Source organism: Notechis scutatus, chromosome 2, assembly GCF_049901735.1.
Source record: "Notechis scutatus isolate UNSWTSFEM ecotype Mainland chromosome 2, rNotScu1.2, whole genome shotgun sequence".
NCBI classification, from domain to species: domain Eukaryota; kingdom Metazoa; phylum Chordata; class Lepidosauria; order Squamata; family Elapidae; genus Notechis; species Notechis scutatus.
In genome coordinates, this window is record NC_142010.1 from 99794986 (window position 1) to 99809954 (window position 14969).

Consider the following 14969-nt stretch of genomic DNA (forward strand, 5'->3'; position numbering starts at 1 on the left):
CAGAATTTCTTGCTGGTGAAAGCTGCGCCTCGCATTTTAAAAAGAGGATCATACTGTGAAGGCTCAGAGTTCCAAATTACTGATGGACAAAATAAAAATAGTGGCTCTCTATCTGAAGAGCTGCATAAACCAATAAATTAATTTCATGTGGTTCTGTTGAATGTGCATTGCAAAACACCTAGAACTGTATGGTGTGAGAGACAGATAGAAGATAGATAGATAGATAGATGATAGATAGATAGATAGATAGATAGATAGATAGATAGATAGATAGATAGATCTATATTGGTAGATAGATAGATAGATAGATAGATAGATAGATAGATAGATAGATAGATAGATAGATAGATAGATAGATGACAGATTGTATAAGTTAATTTCATGCAGTTAATTCTGTTGATCCTCCCATTTTAGTAGCAGAAAGAAACATCTTAAACAGAGATCAAATGCAATCTGCTTATGCAATAAAATAACTTTCTTCTTTCCCGATTACTTCAAGTGAGGCAGTAGATCCAGGCGAGCGATTTGTGAGGTCTTTCGGAACGCATTGCCACAAGAAGTACCGGGGATGGTTAAACCCAATTACTACTTTTTGAAACATTAGATAACTTCATCTACCGGTGGCTGTTCATCTGAATGGCAAAAGTCATTCCTCCTCCTCCTCCTGCTGAGGATAAGAGACTTGCTTTGGGAACAGCGCGTGGAGCCCGGGCCAGACGCCCTGCCTCGAAAGTCCTCGGCGGAGAAAGTGTTTTCTCCTTTACCCAACCAGGTGCCGCCTTGGGGAACCTGCCCGAGAGCTGACGGGCGGGCGTCTGGCGGCGATTGGGACAGGCGAGTGAGAGCCAGGGGGGCGGAGGTGGGGCGGGGGGCGGGGGAGAGGGTTGGTATATTGCCGCAGCGGCGGCGGCGGCAGTTCGGCTTCTTTGCTTCAAAGCAGAGCGCGGTGAAGAAGAGCAGCGGCGGCGGCGGCGACGCAGCTCCTCCGGATCAGAACCGGGAGATCGGGGGCTCGTTCGGGCGAAACTCTCGCCCAGGGAAACGAGGCGACAGCCTTCGGATCGGGCAGGCGGCTCGCGCGGCTTCCAGGTAAGGCGTCCCGCGGAACGGGGTTGCCCTGCCGGATCACAACTGCGAAGCCCGTCCGGAGTCGAGAACAGGGAGGCGATCGTCGCCCCCGCGTCCTCCTCCCCCCGCATGCAACGTAACCCCACAGATGGCCCAGGAAAGGGGCGCAAGAAAGCGAAAGCCGGGAGAAGTGGATGCGGAGCGCGGGGTGGGTGGGGGAAGCTACTCGGGATGCGGAGAAGTCAGCTCGGTTTGGATCGCGGGATTGGAGGGGGTTGCTGAAAAGTTAACTCTCGATTCTCTGCAGGCACCCCCACCCCACTCCGCGCCCACCGGAGCCTGGATGGGGTTGCTGAAAGTAGAGGCGCCTGTAAATTAACGTGCGGCTGCAGTGCGGCTTCAATTCACATCTGAAGACTACTACTGAGGAGAGACCGGGGTGCTATTTGCCGAATCGATTTTTCGGAAGGAAAAGAGAGAAAGAGAGAGGGAGAGAAAGGGAGGGAGGAAGAAAGAGAGAGAGAGAGTGCATAAGCGCACCAACGTGCCTACCATCCCTGTCCTATTGTTTCTGTTTTATTTTTCTTATATGTATCCATTTCATATATTCATAACTATGTTTATACTTATACCTCTTATAATCGCTTGACAAAATAAATAAATAAGAGACAGAGACACACAGAGAGAGATTCTTCAGGTATCCATTTTAGTTTAGTCTCAAAAGATTTCAGGGCAAAGGAGAAACTCTTGCTCGGTCTTTCTTCCCTCGGTATGAGGAGGGGTGTGATTTTTTCTTACCGACCTAATTTTAATTTAAAATAGCTTTGGATGCATTGGGGGGGGGGAGGTGGGGGTTGGCATTCGAATGCAATTAAAATCGTGGCATTGCAAAATTATAACCAAGGATAAGAGGGAACCCCTCATTGGCATAACGCATGGAAACCTGCTAGGTTTGTAAAGTATGGGTGTCATACCAAATGCATTCATTCATTCGGTATCGGTGCACCGAGGTATCTAAGATTAAATGTTGGGCTGCAGTTTAATTCAGGGGATTCATTATCATAGACTATTGAAAAAAATTTGTTTTTTAAATCCTGAAATATAGGACACTTCTTCAAAAACTCTTATGAGTGACAAGAGGGGTCATCCACTATTCCAAATTGGAACCACCCACCTCAACTGAATGGCCATAAAGTTTATCTTTTGTTTATTGAGCTACTAGACATTTTATATGACCACCTGTATATGAACACTGGGCAGCTAAAAACAAACAACAAAGACAATATAAATAAACCTCTAAGGAGATTTGTTCAACTCCAGCAAATGACACCCTATCAAAACAGTCATAATAAGATCACCAGGCACCATAAACTCTATCACACACACCATGCCTATATTGGGCTGACTCTATATTCTTGCCCAATGCCTAGGAGAAAAAAAAAAACACAGGTCTTCACAATCTTCTGAAAGCCCAGATGGATGGGACCCTCCCGATCTGGGGATTGTGGTGTGTGGGGAGTGTCACTTCACTAGACAGGCTGTGCAACATAGCCTCCCCTCCCCTCCCTCTCCCCCTTTAAATTGTGCATAGTGGAGTTTATGAACAGTTAAACTTATGAATAAATGAAATTAATCATAATTTTTAAACAGGTCTTTGTTGGCAGCAGTTTTAATATAACCTGCATCCTAAAGTAAATATGGAACTCTATGATGGTTATGGAGACTTCTGCAATAGGGTAAACTCAAACCAGAAAAGGGTATTCAGTTGGAGTTTATGCATACTACATCTATGTAGATAAATAAGATTGTACTCAAAAGCACAAGAGTTTGCTTCAATTTTTTAGAAGTATGTGTGTGTGACTCTGTATGTGTGAGAGAGAAACAGACAGACAGACAGACAGATGGGGGGGGGACCCTATAGGGAGAGAAAGGCACATAGTTTATTAATGAACTATTGTGTTGAACAGCACGAGCCCCAAATAAGCAAAGTTTACTGAGTTAATTTCTAATAAATTTTAGATTAAGAGGATTAAGATTAAGAAAGCAGGCAAATACGAAATGAATAAAGAACTTGTTACTTGTTATTTTGTGAAAATTGCTCTAAGGAATAGGGCAGACTTTAAAGTAAGCACCCATTCTTAATTCATTCTGCATGTTTGCGGACTCTTAAATCAATAGATGGTAGTCTAGTAAGAATGTGATCATATATACCCAGTGGTTGGGAGAGAAATTCTTTTGAACTTCATGAGACTTCTTTTCAGAAAATGATGCTTATAGTTACAGATTCTAAAGAAAGTTTATTTTTGTGTGTATGTTATTTTCCATGTGCAAATCAGTGTTATCTATAGAATATATTGGCAAAGATTTTTGGGTTCCTGAAACTTGAAAAGTGAGTTGCTACGTACACATGGTGTAGGGTTGAATTATAATTTGAGTGAAACCATAAGCATTTATCTTGAGAAGGAGAAAAGCATAACCCCATATCCATCGATTCCTTGCGTATCTGTCTGCTAAAATAAGAAAATTAAAATGCCGGGATTTTTGTCCATAAGCCTACTAAAATATTATGGATACATAATCAGGAAAAGCACTTTATGAAATCTTTTCCTCTAATTTAAAACAACCCCTTGCCCCCGCACAAATATACACACTAAATTCTGGAGGTCAGCTTTGATTTAAATAAAATCCCAAGTAAGATGCTCTTTTAAAAGCTATATGGATGGAATCCTGTTAATTCTAATCTGACCTGATATGTTTTTGGCTGGTTTCTTGAAGATGTCTTGCAAATCAGACTTGTTCATAAAACAAAAAATGAGCAAGGAAGCCTAATATCCTTGACATGTGTTCATAGAACTTTTTACTTCTAAGGGTTGCCTTCTTGTGCTCCACTGTGACCACTGGAGAAACTGATCACCATAATTGCAGCCACAAGAATGACAGTTGCTCAGTGAAACTTGTCCCTAATCTGTGTTGGGATTGAGGCCATCAGTATTTTCCAGGCTGTGTGCCAGGGAATAAAAGGATGGTTCATAATAAAGCCATGGGAGAGTCACTGTTCAATGTCAGCCAAGAAAGGGAGGTTTAATAATGGATGACCCCTTCGTGCTCCTAGGCATAGAGAATATCCCTCCATAAAAATTTAGCTATTTAGCTCTAAAGTGGATCTTATTGGGTGCAGAAGCAATGGAGGGGTTGCCTCCAACTCTTAGGATGACAATCGCTTCAAATTTGAATTCATTCAGGCTAGCAAAACTAGTCTTATAAACTAGGATGCCATTATTTATTTTCAAACAGCAGGTCTCCTACCTTTCCAGTTTACGGGACTACTGGAGTCACGAAAAATACCATAAGGGAAAGCAAGTTATGTTTGCATAGGATGAAAAAGGAAGCATGCATGTAAAGTGAGGTTAGACAAATATTCCTATTCCAGGTCTTTGAGATTTCAAGAAAGAGTCTGGAACTGGGATTGCTTACAATCAAATGGGGAGACCATAAAAATTAGAAACCAAAGGAAACTTGCTGAAGTAGACTCCAAAGAACTGGATTCATAGCCAAATCCATGGCTACTTGGAAAGTTCCTGGCTGTTTTCATTATCTGATGCCACATTATAGGTTATTGACAAACCCTTACTGATCTTCCACAAGCAGGCCAGCTAAGATGGTACAGATGACACCAGTCATGCTTTGTTTAATTTATCATCTGAAATTGGAATTGTGGCTTAGTCTTTTCAAGCAATCCAGAGGTGGTGGGAGGGGAATAAGGAAGAGGCAGAGGTTTCTGCAGCTAGCCTTGATAACAGGCAAAGGTGGAAACATGTCATACCATCATAATCCAAATTCTGCCTTTTTGTGTAAGTACTAAGAGATGAAATTTGTACATAACACATTGTATTACTTCCCTCCCCTTTGTATGCACATGACCATGCATGACAGGAAGAACTATCATTCTTCTTTATGGTGACCTGCGTACTGTATATGTGTGTGTTGTATTAAAGGTAATATGTCCTTTGAGTTAAGCTTGGCTCCTGGGGATTTATAGACGTGCATTACATTTCTTGGCAGCAGCATGAAAAATGGTTTGTTGTTGCCTTCCTCCAAGATATCTTTTAATCTACAGCCCTGAAATTTCCTGATAGTCTCCCATCCATGTACTAGCCAGGTCTGACCCTGCTTAGCTTTTGAACCCAGACAAGTTCAATTAAGCGCTGCCACCTTTTGCAGCAGAGAGGGGGAAATACTGACAAATACTTCTGAGCATCAAACCAGCCTGTAATTTGTATTTTATGAAATAAGATTTATGAGACAGGGCTTGACATGGAAGCACACGGTTATTAATGACAGCTGAAACAGAGATGTGACCAAAACTTTGGAGTAATAAATGCAGATAGGATGATTCTGCACTGATGGTTCTCCCGCCCATGGTTTTTCAAAGCAGTGCCATATTTTTTTTCATTTTTCATTTCATTGAATGTCAAAGCTTTATTGATGCATCTGGGAGGAAAAGATCCCCGACATCATGACACAATTCCCATTCCCATTAATCTTGTCCTCCTGGAAAGTTTGGGAGAAACCACAGGAAACACAATTCATTCTCCTTTCCCAGACAGCTAATCAGTTGGGGTTTGGTTGAAATTAGGTATTTATCTCCACAGGCTGCTGTGTTTCTCCAGTTTCATATCCTGCGACGTAGTTTCTTCTGTCTTAGTGCCACCATTAATATTCCACACACTGCATCTATATTCTTTTTCAGTTCTCATGGTATTTAATACTAGAATTGCAAGCGCCCTAACAAAACATGAGATAAATTAGACTACTGACAACTTATATACAGGCAGTTCTCGACTTACAACCACAGTTGAGCCCAAAATTTATGTTGCTAAATGAAACATTTGTTAAGTGAGTTTTGCCACATTTTACGACCTTTCTTGTCACCATTGTTAAGTGAACCTCTGCAGTTGCTCAATTTCGGAACATGGTTGTTAAGTGAATTAGTTTCTCCGTTGACTTCGCTCATCAGAAGGTTGTAAAAGAGGATCACATGACTCTGGGATTCATTAATATGAACCAGTTGCCAAGTGTCGGAATTTTGATCACATGATTATAGGGAGGCGATGTTGTGTGAAAAATGGTCATAAATCTCTTTTTTCAACACCTTTGTAACTTTGAATGGTCACTAAAGGAAGTTGAGGATTACCTGTATTCGTGTTTTACTTTTAGTAGCACCATGAATGCTATCATAGAACTTTGAATTGGCTGCAGGTACCTATCACTAAAATTTCTTTAATACTAAAGGAGATATTATGTAGATCCTGCTTGAGCTAAGCTGATGAAAATTAAGCATTTCACTCTTGGCATAATAACCAATTATTTGGGGGTGGGGGAAACCCTTGGTTTTAAAGGTAACATGTAAAATTTAAAAGTAAATAAAATTGAAGTTTGTAAACCATGATTTTTTTATCTAGAGTGCTGGATAAACCCCATATATTGTGTTTTAATCAAAAAGTATATCTGAGAACTCATAGCATACTATAATAAGCAAATCTGGCCAAAAAATAATTTTATTGATTTTGGCTTAGCATAGTGCTTAAACATAACCAGTTATGTTTATTCATCAACTGATTTAAAAAGCAATAGTTTAATATGAGGAAATCAGATCATTTTGTCTTAGCCATATCTTAGCTAGGAGGCATTAGGAAGCTGATTTTATTCATTATCCATTGCTTTGAAACAAAGATTTCTTGTCAAATTTCTGCATCCTATTACTTAAGGTGACACTGTTTCTAGGGAACTGGAAATCTAGACTCATATTTCATGGGCTGCCTCACCAAAATTTGATATCACAAAAGAAAGGATGGGGTAGAGAGACACCTTGCCTTGAAAATAGTTGCTGTTGTGAGATTTTACCCTCAAGGACCTAACAACAAAAGCTGCAGGAAGTATGGATCAAATGTTTTTCGTTCACCAATGTATGTTCCCCTCTGTAGAAAACGAAAATCCTCTGTAGACAATGTTTGGAATCTATAACTTGGAAGTGGGGAGACTTCGGTTTTATTTCTATCATTTTTAACAAAGGCTCATTACTTTTCAGGACCCGCAATTGCAGGAAGTATATGCGGAATTTCACAGGGGACAGAAGAAAGATAACATGCTAGGAAACAAAGTGATTTCTGAATGTGCAAAATGCACAGTGTCGAGGTCCCCAATATTTTGGACTTTATGAACTCGATTACTCATATGACTAATATTTCTAGAGTGGGCAGGGATTGTCAAAGAACTAAGTTGCAACATTGGAAAATTAAGTTGACATTTGGCATACAACAGTGGAGCATGGATGGATGGATGGATATTTTGTCAAAGTTTACACTGACTTTCTTTGCAATTACATATTACCATGAATTTTTTTTCTTCTCTAATTGCATATTACGTAGGGTATTTGTAACTGTTACCCTTTAAATATATCAAATTTGACATTTATATTTTTGTTGTACTGGTAATATTTTATAAATGCAATAAAACAAAAATAAACAGCCAAATTTGAAAGAAGGTGTACAAGCTGCATCAGGAAGCAGGCGTTAAGATGTGATGGGCTTTATATTGTCTGTTAAGCATCTTATGTCTCTGCTGTTTCTCTGTCTCTGGTGCTATCCTCTTCCTCCCCCCGCCGCACAATTCTACTGCAATGCTATCTTCAGGCTTATCAGAACACTTTGCAAACATTAATTAAAGCCCACATCTTTCCACAGATGAGGCTTAGACAGAATTGACAGACACAAGACGTGTGTGTCCATAGGTGGTAATGCACGCTGAGCTTCAGGAGACAGACAGGCTGGCTTAGTGGTGCTGATACACCTCTGCAATGACACGCCATCAGCCTCAGGTCCCAAAGCTGGTTTTTTTTCATCACGCCATCAGCTTCAGGCTTTTTGACTGACCATAACTACCTCCCTTTCATCTGTGTTTCATTTCGATGGGTTTTTTTTTTCCCCATTCCACGAGGGGAAAGAAGAATGATTACTAAGCATCTGAAGGAACGTTTTTCAACCCAAAGAAGCAAGGAAAATAAAAATGAAAGAGATGTGAGGTGTAGTCTCAAGTGGCCAAGTTTTCAACACTCCCATATTAATATTCTATTCCTCAGATGGATCAAACCTTCCTTGGGTTCTTCTGGTAAAAAATTGTCCTTTCTCTCCATATTTAATCTATCCCTGAAGGTGAGGTTTACAGCCAATAGCAAATGCAACCGAGAAGGTGTTCATTTAAGCAAAATATCATTGCAAGGCCAAATTGCCCTCTAGTTCAGGGGGCAGATTTATAACAGGGACACCTCTCCACACATTGCTTGTGACATCCCATGTAGTTACATTCCTCAGCAGTGACTTTTATGTCTTGTCATAAACCAATTGGCACTTTCCACAGCCTGGTAATCCCTGGAAAATTCCTGCAGGCTGAACTGGGGTGAAAACCACAACCCTCTTTTTCTTTGCCCACCTCGTTCGTATAAATCTTTCCTGGAAGTGTGTCCTTCCCCGTTGCATGCTTGTTTACATAAATGAGCTATTTGCTTGCACATTTCTTAATTTCTCCATGAAGAGGGAAGCATTCACATTTTTCTTAAGAATATCTTCTCTTAAAGAAGGGAGCTGCTGGTGTTTGTCATGACAGCTAGCCATCATCTGGGTGCTGTAGAATTGCCTACAGTTGGCTGCCTTGAATTACCTAGCAATGAAAGTAGACCACAGCTAGAGATGAACAATAGGAATAATGCAATTGCAGCATCTTAGTAGCTTATCAAGAAAGAAGCAGGATTCAGGGAATTGTTGGGCAGAGATGAAAGTACAATGTATCCAGGGCATTACTGGGGGAAAGATATACCTGGGCCATGGGGACCCATCTCCTATAACCTGATTGGCTGGCTAGCATGCTTGAAAACAGAGAAGTAAGCCTCTCCACAGATTCATTTTTTCCGTTTCCTCTGCCCTTGATATTCCAGTCATGAGAGGTGGTGGCAATACCAATTGGATAATGGTGATGGCTTTGGCACTGACCATGTTTTGGGTCAATGCAAAGGATACAGAAGATCACTGCTTATCTGGAGGGATGCACAACATCAATCCAAGCGCAAAAGAAGAGTTGGGCATCTGCCAGATTTATGCAGAAAGTAAGTATGGCTTCTCTATAGAAACTTGTAGAATTATGTAACAGAGAGAGAAAATGAGAGTATGGTAGGATGAGGGGGTATAAAATATCCATAATATAGATGGTGATGATGGTGGTGGTGATTTCAAGGCCCTTCACACCAAAGCAACTGGGTGCCTTACAATTAAAATCCTGAAAACAAGATAAGTCAAAATAATATACATACACACATACACACACATACACACACACAACTTTTGTCTTGCTGAGAGTCTATAACCAGATTTTGATTGGGTTCATCTGGCATACATCTTCCTTGGTCTGGACTGCAATTGTTGGAGGGGTAGTTTTCAGTAGACTAATACTATAGCTATTCTCAACCCCAAGACATAGAGATAATGACAGAAGATTTCTTTCCATAGATGCCTGTTGCTCATCAGAAGTTGCCCAGGAACTTTCCAAAGTCGGTGCTGGATCTTGGAATCGTTGTGGAAGCCTCAGCATCAGGTCATCCCCAAGGCTGCTCTTCTGAAAAGAAGGGGATCCCACCTATGCCAGCCATGGGCCCCTATGGCTTGTGAAGCTGGGTCCTGTCTCATGACCTTTCCTCTGCCAGCCTTTCCGATCACTAAATACCAAGAAAGCGGGGGGAACGGGACTGATGCCTGCCTTACTTTTCTCCCCTGCATTTTAGGGTCAAATATTTAAGCTTGCTGTTGTTTCATTCATTTTGGCAGGTGTGAGGAGTACCTTCAGCAATTGGACTGTTTTTACCACTGCTCCCCCATTGCTGCTCAATGGCCTCACCCTGAACAACCCACAGCCCTGATGGCTGTACCTCTCTGCCAGAATTTCTGTGACCAGTGGTAAGTTATCACGTCTTCACATCTAGAAGAAGACCTGCTAGGGAGGAAGAATTAAGTACAGTACCTGTTGAAGGTAGAAGACACAAGAGAAACTTAACAAATAGCTCTGTTGTCGTGATTGAAAGCATACATATGTACATCGGGCTAAATAGAACCGTGATCCTTTACCTGTTATCTGAAAAGAAGAGCCCATATTTCTGAAGAGACACATATATTTAAGGCCATTATTTATAGAAGTGTTATTAGGATTTATTTAGGCAGTTCGGTGGTTCAAATCCCTAGCACCCCGTAACGGAGTGAGTTCCCGTTACTTGTCCCAGCTTCCGCCAACCTAACAGTTCGAAAGCATGTAAAAATGCAAGTAGAAAAATAGGGACCACTTTGGTGGGAAGGTAACAGCGTTCCGTGCACCTTTGGCATTTAGTCAGGCTGGCCACATGACCATGGAGACGTCTTCAGATAGTGCTGGCTCTTCGGCTTTGTAATGGAGATGAGCACTGCCCCCTAGAGCTGGAAACGATTCGCATGTGTGTGCAAGGGGAACCTTTACCTTTACCTATTTAGGATTACCATGATTGGGGTGCAAAAATCTGGATAAGCACTAGATGGCAGCATAGGCCTTTGCTACCATCTACAAAGCAAACATATACTAATCTGATGTAGTCATTTTAAATTACTGAATATTTGAGAAAACTAGTGTCCTATTCTCTATTGGTTCAACCTTGCTATTAGGGGAATAATATTTTTAAAATTTTAAAAAAAATTTCCTGACAAGATTAAGTGATTCCATTCAGGAAAATTAACATCAGGCAAAAGGAAGGATTTAGGTTTAGAAATTTGACTTGGGTAGCAAGGGAATACAAATGTTGCTTGGAGAACATTCCCATCCTTTTGCTTTTATTATTTTGTGATAAAGTATATTATTTTAAAAATGAATAAATCTGTGGGGTAGGGTGTTCAGAGAAGGGCAGAGAAGCTACTAGCAACTAGTGTAAAAATTAACCCAGCAAGTGAAAGAATGTCAGCTTTTTTTGGTTTAATATAAAAATCTGAGGTTCTCCCCTAAATTGAAAAGGGTAGGGGCTTACTCTGGGGAGTTTCAAATTCAAATTCTTATCATAAGTCTCACTGAGTGAATTTGGGTCTATTGGTATTGAGTCAAATGCCAATGAGCTGTCTTTCATATCACTCAAACTTATTGTCCCCTCAGGTACGACGCTTGCAGAGAGGATCTGACCTGCCCTGGCAACCGGCCCTGGGGAGCTGACGGACGTAACTGTAGTCAGGAATGCCATTCCTTTGGCCAGGTGAGGACACTAAAGGTGCTGCTTAGCCACAAGCAGAACCGTCCTTCTGTTTCTTGCTACAGCATAAAGGTATCTGTGCCAAGGGCCACTTTGTTGGAGACAACATTCCCAAAAGTAGGCAAAACCAAGGCAAAAGACAAATTGGACCAGAACAAACAGACAAACATGCACATATACATACAATCTAATTAAAGCTACTTTGGGTGATTAATCTCTTTCAGCTGAACAGTTTGCCCCTTCAGAGGGGAAGGGGTTAAAAGTACAGATATCTTCACATATGGAGTACAGGAGTTTCAGAAATACAAAAAAACCTAATTTCAGAATTCAGACCAATGTTTTTTAAAATGTGTATGCATTGGATGAGATCATAGTATGTTTATGTGAGGGAACATATGGCATATGTTTATACAGGGCCTGAAAATGATGCGTAGGCTGTGGCTTCCGAAACTGAAGCATGTTTGAGAAGAGTAACTAGAAAGTGGGGAGAAAAACAGGAACTGCATTTTCCTGAAAGGCACCAATTACACTAAAAAACAATCCAAAGTTTTCAGTGTTAAGAACACATGCCCAGAACAATTTGAGTTTAACTCATGTGACTTTTATAGCAAGCCTTGCTTTTCCTCAAATCTGAATGATTTCTAACACTCAAGAAAAACAAATCAAAGAAAAGTATTGTCAGAGGGTAGGGATAGGAATAGGAAATGGAAAGAAAAAAATGCCAGATATAGCCAAATGTTTATAGATAAATGTTTTCTTCCTTGTAGGTTTTTTGTTTCCTACATCCTGCCATTTCCCAATGGTCTTCATGAACTCATTACATACTGTTAGTTTATATAAAATTAGCTTTCTATGAATACTAATGGTGTTTGTGACTGAAAAATCTGCAACTGGCAAATTCAAATGAAAAATATCTGAAAGTTAAAGCTTTTGTAGCAGTAACAGCTCCCTTATCTTTGCTAACTCCTTGCCACAATTGTGTTTGTTTTCTTGAAATATTGTGGAACTTAGAAAGCAACAGTTTGATCTTTGGTTATAAACATATATACAGGACTGGAATAGTTACTGATAGACAAGGGTTATTTACCATGAAATATAGTGATTGAAAGAAGCAAGAATTGTCCATTATTTTCTACTAACCTCTCACTAAAAATGATTGGATTGTCTCTTTCAATAACATGTAACTTGTATACTGAAATTGAAATGCAGGCAAAGGATGATGGTGGCTTGTCTTGAAGCTGATAGGAAATATACTTTTGTTAGAAAGTGGTGGTAGCTGATGGCCATTTTATGGATTCACCTGCCACTTTTAACCCTTTTTTAACCATAAAAGTATCTGGGCAACATTAATAAATGAAGTGTCTTTAATATTATGAAGCCTATCATAGTATTCCCACATAGAAATATGAGTTATATTCTACACAAGGAATAGAACAATCACCATTAGGGACAGGAACATGACTTCCTGAAAAAGTTAAATAGCAATGGTTCTCATTTTTAGAAAACAAATCCTGCTGCTCAGGTTCTTTGCATCATGCCTTTTGGGGGGGAAGACTGCAATACTTTTTATATTCCTAAGTTTCTAAACTTCTATTCCAGTTGCTTTCCAACCTGAATAGGGTTTGAGGAGTACCTCCCAAGGAAGACTTTTTTTTTTTTTTGTAACACGGGCCTCTTTTTTCCCCTTAGATGTATAAGGATGGCAAGGAGCTGTGTGAGAACATCTGGGATGATGCTTTCATAGTAAGCACTGACCCTTGCCAGTGCCTGATGCTGGATGGCTCTGACACAGCCTTCTCCACCTCTTATTCTCACCTCAAAGAGAGCAACAGCCTAAAAGAGATAGACATCAACAAGGCAGGCAAAGAAAGAAAAGATCGCGTGAGCCCTTGCAGAGGCAACCTGTTACTTCAGCGCCTAAGAAGGAATCTGCAGAAGCATTCTATTTTTGTGGAAGATATGGAGGGAAGTGGAAGTGGATTCTAATCCAAGGTAACCATCCTTCCAGAAGAAAAAAAAGCCCCCTCTCCAGTGATTGCCTGGAGCTTGGGGGGGATCGCTTGTGATCTATGCAATTCTGTCACATCCTATACTACCAGCTTCCTGCCATCTTCTACAACTCTTGTGCATCTCATGGCGTAGGCTGTGAATCTGGCACCTTCCAGGACTCTTGAGCCCTATGCCCTAGCAATAGAGGTTACACCATTAGGGCACCTCTTGGGAACTTGCCTGGAACCAAGATTCCCCAAATACCCAGAGTAGAAAAGGTGTTAGAGAACAGTAAGCATTTCCCTCTCTGTCTTCTTTGTGTCCTAAGAGCTGTCTCAAGGAAGAGTCGTCATAGAATGCAAAACTAATGAGCATTAGTTGAAGGGAAAGCATCCTTCATAAGCAATTAGCTAAAGGATAATATCTGCACGGTGAGAGAATGAACAGGGGCCAGGGGAGGATGGAGTGAAATCATCAGTGCTGGAAAAGTTAGCCTCGGTTGTTGCCATGGCTTCAAATACAATTGCAAGTAGGACTCAAGTATAATGGAAGGATCTCCCTGAGCTCAAAGAAAAGGAAAAATAGGGGAAGTTAGATTAGAGACCAGGATGGCTGACTTTCCTGTTTCATTTGTATGCTGGAAAGCAATGGTTACTGGAGGACCAGCATTGCTAGGTTACTAAACTGGATTACATCCAAAACAGATTTCTTTTTCAAAGCAACCCAATCTGAGTGGGAGGGAGAGATATATTGTGCAAAAGTGCATGATTACATAATAAACAACCCATGTCAAGGAAAGGGTTTCAAATCCTTGGATAATATACATAGCATCTAAACAGAAGTGGTCAGTGTAGATATATGCCAGTCAAAAAACATCTAATCAATGGTGGCAGTGAGAGTCCAAGAGTTGTCATGCTCATGCTCATATCTTTACATAGTGCTCCTTGAGCTTCTCCCACCAACTATCCTCTCACTCTAAACCTCCCTTATATTATACATCCAAAACAGACCCATCTTTATCTGTCCATCCATCCTCATTTATCAGCTGTATTTCATATTGTTTACCTTGGCTACGCTTATTACAAATTTCAAATTATGGATTGATTCAAACCTATTAATATTGTGGGGAAATAAAATAAAAAAGGAGTGCGTGTTTGTGTTTTATTACGAGAATGTGTGAAAAAAAATCAATGTAGAGGATTGAATGTTAGTGATTATTCTAGAAGGTACGTATACAGCTCTGAAAAGAAAACTCTCTGCCCAATTTACCATACACCAGATAAAGGAGGATTAGTAATATCCTGAAATGTTGCCAATACTTTCCTGGTGCAAGGGCTTATGAGAAAATAACATTAGTTTGACAAATTGTATATTCCATACTCCCAAAAGTTTGTTACTAGAACAGGTAAGATTTGACTAGGGAAACAGCCAACCCGGTTAAATGCATAATGGCATTATGGACAGTGGTAAATTAAACAGAAATGTGGTAAAATTTCCATTTATAGTTCAAAATATCATTTTTATTTTTCATATATCATAAACCAGTTGACAAAATATAGTCAAGTGTGCAAGTTACACACTGCATGAAAGCATATTGACATCTGGG

The 14969-nt window shown here is 40.4% G+C and overlaps 1 protein-coding gene across 2 annotated transcripts; it reads left to right on the forward strand.

Annotated features, from left to right (window-relative positions):
* Positions 1-807: 807 nt before the first annotated feature.
* Positions 808-14512, forward strand: RTBDN (retbindin). Of its 2 annotated transcripts, XM_026681509.2 has the most exons (6): positions 808-1089; positions 9059-9226; positions 9627-9711; positions 9942-10070; positions 11281-11377; positions 13064-14512. In XM_026681509.2, the coding sequence occupies exons 2-6, from the start codon at positions 9061-9063 to the stop codon at positions 13358-13360; spliced, it is 774 nt and encodes a 257-aa protein (XP_026537294.1). In that variant the 5' UTR covers positions 808-1089; positions 9059-9060; the 3' UTR covers positions 13361-14512. The 2 variants fall into 2 exon arrangements, with proteins under 2 accessions (XP_026537294.1, XP_087811642.1); XM_087955516.1 differs by lacking the exon at positions 808-1089 and having other exon boundaries at positions 7805-9226.
* Positions 14513-14969: the final 457 nt, after the last annotated feature.